This window comes from Diabrotica virgifera, chromosome 2, assembly GCF_917563875.1.
Source record: "Diabrotica virgifera virgifera chromosome 2, PGI_DIABVI_V3a".
In the NCBI taxonomy this organism is placed as follows: Eukaryota; Metazoa; Arthropoda; class Insecta; order Coleoptera; family Chrysomelidae; genus Diabrotica; species Diabrotica virgifera.
The window spans coordinates 21,244,997-21,261,952 of NC_065444.1; the positions used below are offsets into that span (position 1 = coordinate 21,244,997).

General features: G+C 33.5%; 1 protein-coding gene across 1 annotated transcript in view; it reads right to left on the reverse strand.

Moving 5' to 3' along the window:
* Positions 1-9,034: 9,034 nt before the first annotated feature.
* Positions 9,035-16,956, reverse strand: part of LOC114326474 (coiled-coil domain-containing protein 113) — a 28,249-nt gene continuing 20,327 nt past the window's right edge. Inside the window, exons 4-5 of the mRNA XM_028274862.2 lie at positions 14,329-14,760; positions 9,035-9,353 (exon numbers count right to left, since the gene is read on the reverse strand). Coding sequence (XP_028130663.2) covers positions 9,146-9,353; positions 14,329-14,760 — 640 coding nt within the window. The 3' untranslated portion in view covers positions 9,035-9,145. The remainder of the gene's footprint in view (positions 9,354-14,328; positions 14,761-16,956) is intronic.

A 16,956-nucleotide genomic window follows, 5' to 3' on the forward strand; every position in this document is an offset into this window, starting at 1 on the left:
TTACTCTGTATAATATATTTTTGTAAAAATAAGTAGGGATTCTTAATGCTATTGAATTCTGGTCAAGAAAACACCAGATTTTTGTAAACTCTAGTTAGATTAATGTTTAAAAATTATACAAATCAATTATTGGTCTAGAATTCTAGAAGAATCTTCTACTAAGGTTTAAAAACTTAATTAGTTTATTATACCATAAATGTTAATAAACACGTTTTAAAAATAAAATAAAATTTTAATATATGTATAAAAAAAATTAAAAAGTAAAATTCACAAAGAAAAAATAACTAATTTAGATATTCAATAGCTTCTTTCTTAGCCAACAGGAAACCCTAGCAACTGCCTTCACAGGCCCTGATTTAGTACTCCTCCACTAGCCATGTTGTACCATCTGACTTGCAATACTACAGCCGCACATGATAGATAGTAGCTTCCCTCACGTATTTAGTAAATAGGCAAATTTGTCATGGTGTGTACGGAACCTATTTAGATTAGTGTTGCCCAAATGCAAGATCAAGACGAGACTTAGACAGTCTTGGTCTTGGTCTTGCAATAGTACATCTGGTCTTGGTCTTGGCCTTGGTATTGCACTCCAGGTCTTGGTCTTGGTCTTGGTCTTGCAGCAAGAGTCTTGCAAGTCTCGCAGTTGACCATTAGCCTATTACATATCTTAGAACAACGTAACAGAGTAGGTAAATTTTAAGCTTGAATTATTTATTCGTTAACATTATCGCTGTAATAATATTGTTGCTAGAAGGTAAATTGTCGTTGTACCTATAGGTAACGGATACCGTACCGGTACCATGAGTATACCAATCAAACTGTGTTTTTTCTCAAAGTTCGCATCATCCTGTGAAATATTCTAGCCTTTATAAAATACTGAAATTAAAACCCTACTACAGTCTGATATTTTCTTAACATTCTGTTTATTTATTCATTGGCTTATCTTGGATAACAACCTGTATTGACGAAAAACATGGATAGCTAAAAAAGTATGCCTTAAATTTTTATTATCCCATAAGCAAATGAATTAACAAACAAAATGTTAAGAAAATATGAGGCTATAATTGGGTTTTAATTTTAATATTTTATGCTAGAATGTTCCATAGGGTGATGCGAACTTTGAGAAAAAAAACACAGTTTGATTGGTACACCCGGTATACAATGACAATTTACCTGCCTAGCAATAGTATTATTACAGCGATATTGTTAAAGAATAATGCTATAACATATGTATTAAAAAAATCACTTCAATCGGACAACAGGTTTAGGAAATTCAAGACATCAAAAATGACCCGTTTTTAAGGTGGTGCGTTAATTTCTTGGAGCAGTGTATAATATGTATCACAAAACACAAAGAGTAACAAAAGAACAGTCGATTGATAAAACAAATGACCAATTTAATTTAACTACAGAAAAAACTGCTATAAATATGCTTTTGTCTTGCATACATGTGTCTAGTTATTAATTCTTTTAAGTATTAGCCTCATTCTTTCAGCAAATTTTGTTTAACTGAATGAGGTCATTTCACAATCAACAGAAAAAATATACGTCTTACTATTCTATATACCGATAAGATTTGTGGTGTTTAAATTCCTAGAAAATTTAATAAGGAAAAAAATTAATTACTTATTAGGTATATTTTTTAGCAGCTACAGATTTTTAACGACATTATTGTCGGCATCGCAAGGTCGCAACGCAAGAATAGTACTTTATGAATAAAGGCCGGATTTATTCTCAAAACCTGGACAATTAATTTCCGAGCGAGGAAGTCGTATGCTGGGAGAGAATGTAAAAATATTTTATGTTTGCATTGTAATAATGATCTCTGAGTACGTGTCAAATGTGTCAAGTGTTATTTTAATAGATATTTTGATTCGCTATGTATGTTTGTGGTATTGTTCGTAATGCACATAAGTCCAATTTTCCAAATTTTTGTTAAAAATTTTTTAGCCTCTCATAGAGTATCTAAGAATATACCCGAACTAATATACTCTCTAAAACAACTCTCAGTTCTAACTGCAAGACGCAAGAGTCTTGCAGGCTTAGTCTTGTTCTTGCTCAAATCTTGCACGGTAAGTCTTGGTCTTGGTCTTGCTCAAATTAGGCGGTCTTGGTCTTGGTCTTGGTCTTGCAAAAACGCAAGAACAAGATCAAGACTGCAAGACCAAGACCGATTTTGGGCATCACTAATTTAGATGTATCCATCTTTCCTTGATAACTCAAAGCCATTCAAACTTCTGAGACCACTCCGTCTGCTAGAAAGTAACAACATCGACGTTTGTCTCGGATAGTTGTTTAGCTTTTACTAAGCCAAATCACTATCCGCGACTTTAGTCTTTGTGGTGGAAGGGCTCTAAGGTCTTCATGCATTGAGAGTTGGTGATTTTTTCACATTCTCTCCTAAGAACATGTTTTCTTCTAAGATCTGGTGGAGAGATATGGTTTATTAGGTTTTATTGTATACTTACAATTTTTTGGTGTAAACGCTGTTCGACCAAACAAAAGTGGCATACTCAGCTGCTGAAAAGATTAGACTAGTGCAGATATTCGCAGAGTCTCGACTGAACCTCCCCAAGTAGAGCCACATAGTTTATAGAGAATATTTTTTCTTGTTCCAATTTCAGCAGAAAGTTTTATTGGATGTTTTTTGAACGTCAATGTCACACCCAGATACCACGGGAATTTATTGTGAGAATAACGTTGAATATGGAAGGTTACACTGAGTTCTTTTCTTGGCCTATTAGTCAGATAGAAACAGCATGCATCTGTCTTATTTGCATTTGGCTCCAGTCTCCATTTATGAAAGTAACTATCAAGGGTTATGTAGTCAGGGAGTTTGTTCGGTTTATTCCAAAATTTTGGTGTTGGGTGGCTATTTCCCAGTCATCTGCGTATCCGAACTTCTTGAATTGGAATTGGGGCATATTCGCAATATACGAACTAAACAAAATTGGAGCCAGCATTGAGACCTGGGGAGGTCCATTACTCAATTTCTTCACTCCACTTTTGGAATTTCCCATAACTACTTGAAAGTTTGTGTTCGAGAGACGGTCTTTAAGCAAGGGACTTCCCGTAGACAGTCGATAAATCTATGAAGATGAGAGAAGTTCTGTTTTTTTTTAAATCGAGCTTCAATGTGTGTTGTAAGTGCTAAGACTTGGTCACACAGCTACGATTGGGAAGGAAACTTGCTTGTTCTATCGAGTAGGTGAGGAGCGATTCGATTACATGGTCTTATATTAGGTTTTTGAGAGGCTAGTTCTTTCTTGACCTTGGTCGTGTGTGCGTTAGTAGTTTTTGTAGTAGCTGATATTTGGCATAGCAAATGAATTCTATGTTTATTTTGAAAACTCGAATTCTTAATACACTGTCCAGCTATGGAGACCTGGACAAAGAAGTGAGATATCAAGTGCCAAAAGCAAATAGCAAGATGCCTTAATAACACTATGTGGCGAAACGCACATATTAACAATGAGATGATGTTAAGAATTTATAAAGCTAAGTGTAAGAACAATCATGAGATATGCATCAGAAACAAGACCCGGCACAGCCACAAGACAAAGACTACTGGAAACGACAGCAGGTGTGAGATTACTGAGAAGAATTACAGGACATATACGCTAAGAAATCGAAAGAGAAGCGAAGACATTAGAAGAAAATGTAACGTGCAGTGCATAAACGAGTAAACATTAAAAAGAAAAAAGAATGGAATAACCACATAAGCAGAATAGGGGAGACCCGTGTGATCAAAATAACAATAGATAAATCAACAATTTGTAGAAGAAGTATCGGACTATCGCGTTAACTATGGGGTGAAAACTCTCCCATCCATAGATGTATCAAGCGTCCAATGAGCAAGCAGAATTGATTAAAAAGAGTAATAAGTCGAAGAAGAAGTAATAAGTCGAAGATTCTTTTCAATAATTAATAGCTGAGGGAATAATAACGTATAGGTAACTGTCAGAAATTCAAACAAAGTGGAAAAGGAAAAACTACAGATAATGTATACCTACCTTGGAAAACATTTTTTCGACCTACCTCTACCGAAACTATACTTTTCCGGACCTGATTGTAAAGTCGTACTTTTCCTCCCTAGGGAGTAAAAGTAAATGTGACGTCATGGTATGTCATTGATGAAATAACTTATTGACGCCCTATACAATATTCTATTATCTATTACGTATGTATCAATCCTTTTTTATTTTATTTATAGAACACCCTGTCTTTTGCAGAATGGAAAAAAACAGTAAATTGTTATTTTGCTTTAACAATGTTTACATCAATAATATAATTTGACTTATATTTGACAGTTGACAGTTCTGCTGTACCTACTTGTTAGTTTTAGTTTTCTAATGAATCGTGTTAGTTAGTTACATAAATAAATTATTTAAAAATGAAAAAATTACTTGTCATTTGAGGAAGGTGGAAAAATCATACCTATGTATAACATGGGAGTAAAGTGCCTTTTCCTCCCTTGAATGATTACTTCACCTTGCCTTGAAAGAAACTTCATTCTCGGGAGGAAAAGTAGCACTTTCCTCCCTTGTTATACAAATAGCTATTTCGAACTCTTTTCTATCAAAAGAAAAGAAAAAGCTCATTATCAAGTTGTGTTTTATTTTGGCATGTACGTTTGAATTCCAATATTTAGCACGTAGGTACTCAAAATATGTATGGCCTTCCGACTAAAAATAATATACTTGCGATCATCACTTGCATTAAATTACATCACTAATGTTAGCAAATTGGTGGCTTTGCCTTCCTTAATGAATAATCGTCAACAACAGGGTGAAACTTGATGGCTACTTTGATGGCTACGTTTTTGATACGTTGTAATTATTTTCGTAATTAATGGGTTACCACTTTTACAAGACAGAGTGAGGGTAATCAGTGAAATCTTTCACACGGATAATAACGCTCAAGACGGTACATATTGGGGGTATTTTAAAATTATCTAATGGGTGGTGGAGTTAATTAAACTTAAAACACTTTAGAAAGTTCCTTTATGTACAAAAAAAAATTACCGGCAAGTAACAACAGGTGGTTTTGTTTGGATTTAATAATCGAAAAACTGCGTAATAGAATATTTTAAGAAAGTAGAACATTTATCTTCTTCTTCTTGTAGTGCCTATCCGTTTGGGATGTTGGCGACCATCATGGCAATCTGCACGTTGCACACTGCTGCTCCAAAAATATTTGTGGTTGTTGTGTTGAATCACGTACGTAGATTTTTCAGCCAGGAAATCCTTCGCCTTCCTGGTGCTCGCTTTCCTTCTATTTTTTCTTGCAAGATTAGTTGCAGCAGTCCATATCTTTCACTGTTCCTCATGATGTGACCGAAGAATTCGATTTTGGCTGTTTTTATTGTGATTAACAGCTCTTTTTCTTTTTGCATTCTCCGCAATACACCCTGATTAGTAATGTGGTCGGTAAAAGAACATCGGTATAGAACATTTATAGAACTGCATATTTATTGAAATGAATTCTTCTTATTATTGCTCGGCATGGCATTTTGACGGGACTAAAATCTTAGTTGGCGTCATTCTAAAATCGAGACGCGTATAGTAATCTTGCGGTATACCTACCGTAACTCGTAACATATTGGTACGGGTTACTAGTTAGAGTTATTCACTATATTTTGACCCCCTGTAAACTGCTTTATTTACAGAATTAGAAAAAAATGTTATTATTCGATTTTTAAATTGTTTTCTTGACATATACAGTGTGTTTGGTAAAGAATGGGCCATAGCTTAACCTCAGGTTCCTGAGGTTAAAATAGGCCGATTTAAGCTAACTTACCTTAGTACAAAGTTTATAATAACCGAGATACAGGGTGTCAAAATTAAACTTTTTTTTTTTTAGATTATTGAATATTTCCTGACAGGCATGAGATATCAACACGAAATTTGGTATGTGGTGGTTTTTTGGAACGAGAAAACTAAATTCCCTACCAAAAATTATGTGTTGCCCAGACGGCGCCACATACGCCTTTCAGCACTCATTTAATACGTTCAATTTTTTTTATCCGTCACTCCGTATAATTTTGACATTAAAATTTTTATTCCGCTATTAGTTTTACTTAAAAAAGGTATACCTCTTTCATCTCCCTAAGCTCAACCGTTTTCGAGATAAACGCATTTTAAATCTGCGGTGCATTATAATTTTTAACATAATAAATATCATTGTAGTTACACCAGAAAAATAACTTAAAACCATAAAATTATCCAAAAATGTATCGCAAATTTCTTCAAATGGAATTTGCGATGCAATTACATAAATTTGAGAACTGGCACAATTATTATGGTATTAAGTTATTTTTCGGGTGTAACTACACAATGATATTATGCTAAAAATGATGGTGTATCGCAGAGTTAAAGTGCGTTTATCTTGAAAACGGTTGAGTTTAGGGAGATGAAAAAGTATACCTTTTTAAGTAAAACTAATAGGAAAATAAAAATTTGAATGTCAAAATTATCAGAGTGATGGATAAAAAAAATTGAACGTAATAAATGAGTGCTGAAAGGCGTATGTGGCGCCGTCTGGGCAACACATAATTTTTGGTAGGGAATTTAGTTTTCTCGACCCAAAAAAATCCCACATACCAAATTGCATGTTGTTATCTCATACCTGTCCGGAAATATTCAATAATAAATAAAAAAAAGTTTAACGTTGACACCCTGTATCTCGGTTATTATAAACTTTGTACTAAGGTAAGTTAAAGCTAAAGAGCTGAAATCGGCCTATTTTAACCTCAGGAACCTGAGGTTAAGCTATGGCCCATTCTTTACCAAACACCCTGTATATCGTACTAGTGACGTCATCCATTTGGGCGTGATGACGTAATCGACTATTTTTTTAAATGGGAATAGGGGTCGAGTGCTAGCTCATTTGAAAGGTTATTTAATTCCCTATTCAGCAATATAAACATTAACATGATTAATTATAGAGGCTGTCCAAAAAAAATTTTTTTTGAATTACATTTTTGAATTTTGAATTGACATTGAATTGTTGAACTTGTTCAATAAACATTTATTTCTGTTTTCTGACAGCAGTAGAATGTATTTTGAATTAAATAAATTACATACATTCTTCTTTTTGTGTCAATTAATTTAATTAAAAAAAGTTTTTTGGAAGCCCTGTATAATTAATCATGTTAATGTTTATATTACTGAATCGGGAATTGAATAACCCTTCAAATGAGCTAGCACTCGACCCCTATTCCCATTTAAAAAAATAGTCGATAAAGTCATCACGCCAAAATGGATGACGTCACATAAACGATATACAGTGAGCACGTAAAGGTTGGAATAAATTCATTTTCTCGAGAATGGATCACTTTGGAAAAAAATCCCGAAACAGGTCAATTTTTATTTTTAAATTACGACTTTTTGGCATATATATCATACTAGTGACGTCACCCATCTGGGCGTGATGACGTCATCGATAATTTTTTTAAATGAGAATAGGGGTCGTGTGATAGCTCATTTGAAAGGTAATTAAATTCTCTATTCAGTAATATAAACATTAATATAATTATTAATACAGGGTGTCCAAAAAAAATTTTTGGATTAAATTTAGTGACATAAAAAGAAGAATGTATGTAATTTATTTAGTTCAAAATACATTTTACTGCCCTCATAAAACTGAAAAAAAATGTTTATTTGAAAAATAATCATTGCTTTTCGCTTAAATTAAATGTTCAAACTGTCATGAGGCTGGTGGGTGGCGGCTTTAATATTGAATTTAAGCAAAAAACAATATTTATTTGCCAAATAAACATTTTTTCCTGTTTTCTGATAGCAGTAAAATGTATTTTGAATTAAATAAATTACACACATTCTTCTTTTTATGTCAATAAATTTAATTCAAAAAAAAATTTTTTGGGCACCCGGTATAAATAATTATGTTAATGTTTATATTACTGAATAGATAATTGAATTACCTTTCAAATGAGCTACCACACGACCCCTATTCTTATTTAAAAAAATCATCGATGACGTCATCACGCCCATATGGGTGACGTCACTAGTATGATATATATGCCAATAAGTCGTAACTTTAAAATAAAAATTGACCTGTTTTGGGATTTTTTTCCAAAATCGTCCATTCTCGAGAAAATTAATTTATTCCAACCTTTACGTGCTCACTGTATACGATATGTACGATATATATGTAAAAAAATCATAATTTAAAAATCGAATAACTTTTGTATTTTACATTTGTTTTCTAATTCTGTAAATAAAGCAGTTTACAGGGGGGTCAAAATATAGTGAATAACCCTGTACATATTTAACTTTATTAGTAAACTAAGTACAAAGTACATATCCCGAATGTTCTACTATTTGACTGGTTTCAGGGTGATTGCAAGTATTTATCCCGAATTTTAAATTAGTGACTGAGTTTGGTGTGGTTTCACCACTAGGAGGGTGATTTCTTCAATTTGTTAAAAAAACATAATTCGGCACAAATATAGCTTCCGAACTTTCTATTCATGACTGGCTTCGAGGTTGTTTTGAACCCTATAGGGTTTGATTTGTTCAGTTTTTCGGAACAATATAGTGTGACACATTTTTTTAAGGTAAAACTAGAAACGAATTCAGAATTTTCTATTATTAAAAGGGTTTGGGGTAGTTTCAACCCTATAGGCGTGGAAGAAATTTAATAAAAATTAAATAAAATTAAACAAAAGTACATATATAAAATTAAAATTAAACTGAATAAAATTAAATAAAATTAAATAAAATTAAATACAATAAAAAAATTAAATAAAATTAAGTAAAATTAAATAAAATTAAATTAAAATTTTTTCTAGTTTTTCTGACGACTGCCTCAAGAACTAGGTTGAACAGCAGGGTTGATATTGCCTCTCTCTTTCTTACTTCCACGTGGATGTCAAATAAGGAGTCAGTTCTCCATCTACTTTTACTGTGGCTATTGACATATGCGTTATTTTTATGAGACTGATATACCCAGGTTTCGAATATATTACAGCATTTTGTTTATCTATATCTCATTAGAACTAGAAAAACAAAAATAAAAATTATGTATAATTTATTTGTACAAAAACCTTTCTCCATTAAAAATATTTATAACTTGATAGGCCTTGATAGACCTATCGTCTATTTTCAAATGAAATATTTATATATCATAACCACTGATCTTCAATTTCTGGCGGAGGATCCTGTAGCCAATCGGGATCAACAGTCGAAGAACCTGTCAAATTTTTCATTTGTCGAATAGAAGCGTTCAGACTTATGTCTTGTATATTCTTTCTCCTTTGCCAGATTTTTATATTTTTCCTTAATTCGTCCAATTCTTTTTTTAACACGACATAGTCCATCACATCGGGAACTCTGTAAAAAAGAATTTGCAAACAATTATCAAATGAATATGATTATATTATCCTAAGAGGCCAATAAAAAAAGTTGTAGTTGAGATGGCAGTAGACTGGTTGCAACATGTAATAATAGTCGTCTCATATGCATATGAAGATAACTGTCCGTTAAAAGAAAGTCGTCTGCCGGGCAAGTAGCTTGATGGAATACGGAGCTGCCTGATCTCAAAAGAGAAACAAGATGGTTCTTTAATAGGGCGAAGAAATCAGGGGATTGGGAAGCATATAAGACTAAACTGAAAACCTATATTAAGACAATGTGGGCAGCGTTTGGAAAGTTAAGATGCATACTAAAAAGCACAAAGATATAACCATCCATCCATCCAATGGCACTACAGCCCAAATCGAGCCTTGGCCTCCTTCAATAAGCTTCTCCAATCATTTCGATTTACCGCTGTTCTTTTCCATGAACGCGTTCCCAGGAAGTTCCTGGCATCCTCATCGACTTCGTCTTCCCATCTCTTTTTAGGTCTCCCAACAGGTCTTCTTCCCTGCATTCTTGCATTCAGCAATTTTCTGGGGATTCTATTCTCATGCATGCGGACCACGTGCTCTGCCCACCGTAATCTCTGCAGTTTAGTGTGTTGTGCTAGAGTTGGTTCGCTATATTGCTCGTATATTTCTCTATTATACCTAATTCGCCAGTTGTTATTTTCACTTATTGGGCCCAGTATCCTACGTAGTACTTTTCTTTCAAACACATCTAATGCATTGGCAGATTTCTGTGTCACCACCCATGTTTCGCAGCCATAACTTACTATGGGCCTGATTATTGTTTTATATACCCGGAGTTTTGTTTTCCGGTGTACGTCTCGCGATTTGAATATGTGACCCATCGCGAAATAGGCTTTATTTGCTAGCACAAGCCTTCTATTTATTTCCGGTTCTTCCTCATTGCTTGCAACCAGATCCATTCCTAGGTACGTGAATCTATTCACATGTTCTATATCGTCAATAACGTGTTGTTGCGCCGGTCTATTTGATCTGGTTTGTATGAGTAGTTTTGTTTTATTTGTGTTTATTGCTAGCCCTACTGCTTCTGCACTCTGTTTCAACTCAACGTAGGTTTCTTCCGCTGCATTCATTGTTCTGCTCATTCTGCTCACAAAGATATAACAGTACCTAAAAAATCGTGTATTTGACCAGTGCATCCTTCCTGTTCTGACGTATGGCTCAGAAACATGGACATTAACAAAGGTCAAAATAAACAAAATAGAAATAACTCAGAAAAAAATGGAAAGATCCATGTTGGGAATAAAACTACAAGACAGAAAATCAAATAAATAGATAAGAGAGAAAACAAAAGTAAAAAATGTAACTGAACATATAACAGGGTTAAAATAGAGATTCGCGGGCCACAATGCGAGACAGGAAGATAAAAGATCGATGATGAAGTAGACCGTGGACAGGAAGAAGGGAAGAGGAAGACCTCAGCTGCGAAGGAAGGACGATATTGTAAAAGCTGCAGAAACTAGCTGGAAAAGCTCAGCCAAAGACAGACGGAAATGGAAATATTTGGGGAAGGCCTATGTCCAAAGTTGGATAGAAATGGGCTAAAGAAGAAGAAGATCCACCAAGGAAAGATTCTGGAGAGAATTATGTGAAAACATTGAAAGTGTACTTTTAGCCTTCTATTATTCGTTTGAAAATTATTGATAGAACAGTTTTTATGACACATCTCATTTACATTGTATGTTGTATACAATTCAATTCAATATGTATTGTGGCTTGGTACAAGAAGTGCCTGTCATTCGTTTAACCATTGATTAAAAACCACCCAAAATTAACCAAAAAACATATGTCTACATAAGCATTTCTAGCACCAATTTTAAAGAGATTTTGTGACCCGTGTTGAGCTGCCCGCCCCCCACTTGCAAAAATTAAAAAACAAATAGCCCTGATTTATGAGCTATTTATGAGCTTTCATATTCCGCAAACTAAAAATTTTGAGCTCGTTCCACTGAGCAGGAATTTAATACTTTAGTGGGGGGGCTGAGTCAGCCCCCCCACTACTTAAAAATAGGAATATTGAATCCGTTTTTTGCGGCAGAATTACGAGCTATTTATGAGCTCTTGAAATTATATAGTTTCGATTTTTGAGCTCATCCCCTTCACCCCCAAACAACCCTTTAATTTATTTAACTTAATGGAATGGAGATTTACCGAAATCGAAGGTCATAGTTGATTTTTACCTTCAGTGACTGCACTATAGAAAGAAAATGGCAATTCAATAATTGAAATGCGTATATTTTGCGAGCTCATAAATTATTAAACGATATGTAGTCGCCAAATAATTAATTTAAATTATTTTAAGTACAACTCTCTCTTAAGCCGGGAATATGGGATGGTTTTCTTGCGAAGAGGTTGTAGCTCTATAATCGAAAGGCGCGTGATTTAAGAGTTTATTCTTAGAATATAAGCTATACGAATTAAACTACTATTAACTTTTTTGTAAAAACTTTCAGGTTTTTAAGTGATTTACGAAAAACCGCTTCAAAACATGCATTTTTTTCACGAATAATTAAAATCTTTGATCTTTAATAACTTAAAAAGTATTGACTTATTTTAATAACTTTATATAATCAATTTTGCTTTTAATTTGTTCTTTTATTGATTTGTGCAGTTATTTTTTATAAAATAATTTTCACCCCCGAGAAGGGGCGGTATCCACCCTCAGGGTAAAGGCGCAAGGTGGTACCATCACCTTTGTTTCTTGACGTATCCTCTAACCACTGACCAATTTTCGTGAAAATCGATGAAGGTTCACCGAAATTGAAAGTAATCGTTGATTTTTACCTTCAGTGACTGCACTATACAAAATAAATTGCAATTTACTGATCTAAATGCGCGTAATTTGGAAGCTTATAAATTATTAAAAGATATGTAGTCGCCAAATTAAGTACAACTTTCTCTTAAGCCGGGAAGATAGGGTGGTTTTCTTGCGAAGGGGTTGTAGCTTAATAATCGAAATGCACGTGATTTAATAGTTTATTCTTAGAGTATACAGTGTGTCAATTTTAAAACTTACAATGGCTATATCTCACGAACAAAAGCTGAAAACGAAAAATGCTTGAAACCGTTTTTAGGATAGTAAGGGGGAACTAAAATGACATGAAAGAGAACTCACCCCTATCAACCCCCTAGGCCCCACCCACCACAACCAAAATAGTTTAAATTGCAAACCCCTACTTGTGATACATCATTGAAAAGGCTATAAAAATGCTATCCAATGGTATAAATAATAATTATACAGGGTGAAGCAATAATTGTGAAACTTTGGCTTAAATGAAAAATTTAATGAGGTTTTGTTGAACTACAAATTTGATAAAAATGTCAATTAAGTAAATGTTCAAAGTGGGTTCCGTTGTTTTGTACACAATAATACAGTCTATTTTCAAATTCTGCACGAAATTTGACAAATGTTTTTCCAGTAATAGGGCGACATGCTTGAGTAATTATTTCTCGCAATTTCCCAAGTGACGCAAGTTAAGTTTTATAAACAACTGATTTAAGGCAAAAATGGTAAATTAAGTTTTAATTAACAAAAAAAAGTACGAGCGGACACTTACCATTTAAAATAATAGTCCGGGAGATAGCATTACAAATACAAAAGTCATAGTAAGCCAGCTGATATTAACACCCAGTATAATTATTATTTATACCATTGGATAGTACTTTTTATAGTAGGATAGTATATTACTTTTTTTCTATGGGGTTACCCTAAATCAGTTGTTTATAAAACTCAACTTGCTTCACTTGGGGAATTGCGAGAAAAATTACTCAAGCATGTCGCCCTATTACTAGAACATTTGCTAAATTTCGTGCAGAATTTGAAAATAGGCTATATTATTGTTTACCAAACAACGGAATTCACATTAATATTTACTTAATTGACATTTTTAATAAATTTGTAATTCAACAAAACCTTATTAAATTCTTCATTTAAGCCAAAGTTTCACAATTATTGCTTCACCCTATATAATTATTATTTATACCATTGAATAGCATTTTTTATAGCCTTTTCAATGATGTATCACAAGTAGGGGTTTGCGATTTAAACTTTTTTGGTTGTGATGGGTGGGGCCTAGGGGGTTGATGGGGGTGAGTTTTCTTTCATGGCATTTTAGTTCCCCCTTACTATCCTAGAAACGGTTTCAAGCAATTTTCGATATCAGCTTTTGTTCGTGAGATATAGCCCATTGTAAGTTTTAAAATTGACACACTGTATAAGCTATAGGAATTATATCCGCAATACGATATATTTTAAGTTTTCTCAACATTTTTCTCTTAAGTTAAATCAATTAAAGGGTTGTTTGGGGGTGAAGGGGATGATCTCAAAAATCGAAACTATATAATTTCAAGAGCTCATAAATAGCTCGTAATTCTGCCGCAAAAACCGATTCAATATTCCTATTTTTAAGTAGTGGGGGCGGCTGACTCAGCCCCCCCCCCCATTAAAGTATTAAATTCCTGCTCAGTGGAACGAGCTCAAAATTTTTAGATTGCGGGATATGAAAGCTCATAAATAGCTCATAAATCAGGGCTATTTGTTTTTTGATTTTTGCAAGTGGGGGGGGGGAGCAGCTCAACACGGGTGATTTTGTGGAGATAATTATTTCTTGAGTTTATGAAAATACTAATTTGAAGGTTAGATAGACTTATGTCTTGCATTGAAACCATTATGTTTTCTAAAGACACTGAAGTCAAAAATTTCAAAAGTGGAAAAAGTGACTTTTTCTTCTTGTACGAAGGCACAGTCAAAGGCACTTCTTGCACCAAGGCACAGTATTATGTTCTATATAACATAAAATGTAAATGAGCTGGGTCATAAAAACTGTGCTATCAATAATTTTCAAACGGAATATAATAATTCTTGAGGGGTTGATTCGGTTAAAAAATAATAAAATTGAACAATAAGAAAGTACAATTTATACCTGTACGTTGATTTAAACACTTTGAAATTTTCATATTTTTCTTTAGCCTTATCTCTTTCTTCCTCCACCTTATCATGTTCTTCGTCCAACTCATGTATCTGTTGTTCCTTTTCTGTTATACCTACCTGTATTTTATTATAATCCACTTGCTGCTTCAGAAGGTACTTCTTATGCTTACTTAAAATTAAGTTAGCGCCTCCATTCATCCTCTTCAGCTCTAATAGATGTATCTGTTTCTGGTCTATCTTTTGCAGCAAATGCTTATTCTCAATTTCTAGTTGATCGAAGTCAACAGCATGAACATTTTCTCCAAGTTCTTGTCTTTGGATTAAAGTTGCAGATACTTTTCTGTACTGAAGTTTCAAGGAAGCAGTTCGAAGTCTGAGTTTTTCCATGGCTAATGCAGCGTTTTTTAACCAATCGTCCATAAATCTACAACATAAAGGATCTCTTCAATTAGAACAGTGAACAAAACTGGTTATGTGTAAAATGTGTAAAATGTGTAAAACAAGTAATTTCACTCATCATCTCAGGTAATTTATTACTTTCTAAAATTAATCAAATCCACCCCAATATTAAATTTACCATGGAATTAGAGTCATCCCAATCAATTAACTTTCTTGACCTCACTATTACCAGATTAAATGACCACTTCGATTTCAGTATCTTTAGGAAACCGACACAGACTGACCATGTCATACCACTATCCTCTAACCACCCTATGTCACACAAATTTGCCGCCTTTCACAGTTACATACACCGCCTTGAAACCATCCCCTTGTCACAATCTAATTACAATAAAGAATTAAACATACTTCGTCAAATAGCCTTTAATAACGGTTACGATCCACACATCATAGACAAGCTCATTCATAAAAGACATTACGACATGCTGCGTTCCCTAGGGATTCGACAACCAAACCTACTTATGCTTCTATACCCTTTCACCAAGATAGGCTTTCTGGGGATATTTCGAACATTATCAAAAGATCAGTAGACAACATCCGAATTTCATTTAAAGTATCCAACAACTTAGGACGTTCTCTATCCAATTCCAAAGATAGCATTAATTACATGAATCGTAGTGGTGTTTATAGACTACAATGTTCTGACTGTGATGCTACTTACATAGGAAGAACTTGTAGATCACTTGCTTCTCGCTCTCTTGAACACACCAAAAGAGAGAACACCTCTACCTTTTCTCAACATCTCAAACAAAAAAATCATACGTTGAATATCCCAGATGATGTCGCTCTACTTCACAACATCCCACAGAAAGACTTCTTAAAATTAGACTTGTACGAGGACCTAGAAATCATAAAGGAAAAACAGAAAAGTCCGAATTGTGTCAACCGCCATGTTTCGTTCAATCGGGACTTCCAACCACTCCATCGACAACTTTTTTCCTAACACTTTTACAATATCACTTTCCACCCCCCTTTTACTGCTTCGTTCACATTCACACTTATATTAATTTATCTGGTACCAGCCACAATAATCCTTTTGTCATCTTCAGCCAGCTAACCACTTTTATCTATTCATAATTATATACAAATTACCAGAGCCGTGCGGTACATCTTTTCAATATGATGCAAGTCTTCGAAATGCCGCCCCCTAAATATTATTGAAACTTAATGCTAGTATTTATTTTTATTAAATGAAATTACACAAAATGAACGAAAACTTTTATCTTAAAAACAAAACATACTTTAAATTAAATGAAATAATATGTATTAACATTAAATAACATTTATGAAAATTACAATTTTATTCTTTTGATTTTAATTTTGGCAAACTCGTCAATCAGATTGGTGTAGTCTAAAGTAGCAGCTAGTGAGGACTCTATTGAAATAAGTGCTAATTTTTTTAGTTTTGTTTGTCTATATGGAGCTTCGTAAATAGTTTTTAATCATTTTTAATTTTGAAAAACTTCTTTCCTCAAGCTACCGAGACAGAGTGTTAATAAAATTCTTAGGGCTGGTATTTCTGCACCTCGCATGACAAAATTCCTCTAACCGGGTTTTAATCGAAACATATAATACCGGCCCTTAGTAATACAACTATATTTGGGTATAAAGAAATTAAGTTATTTTGGCACAAACAGTTCAAAACCTCTAAAGGTTTCATGGAGTATGGTTATGGTATCATTTGGGATATATCATGCAATAAATCTTCTAGAAAATCATTTGCCTCTATATCCGATTCTTTTTCTATGAAAAGTATTGAATGAATATTTTCTAGTATTTTATCATGTTTCCTTTTCTTATATTTCTAAAAATTTTTAATTAATTTTTCTTAAATTTTTATTATCAGTTTCTAAAAGCGAAAATCGATCAATCAAAAAATTAAAGGCAATGTTTAAAATATAGATACAAAGATTTACTTTAAATTTATCTTTCTCTGTTGAGAGCAAATCCACAGATAAAATTGACGCATTTTTCTCTTTTCTGCAAAGATTTTCTGCAATTTCATTATCAGTAATTTTCATTTGGTCATAGCCAAATTGTCAGTAAATTTTAATTTTTTCCATAGTTTCTAACATTTTTACACAATCTGACAAATTTATAGTTACATGTTGCAACATCTTCGAGACTGAATTTATATAAAATAAAATATCATGCCAAAGAA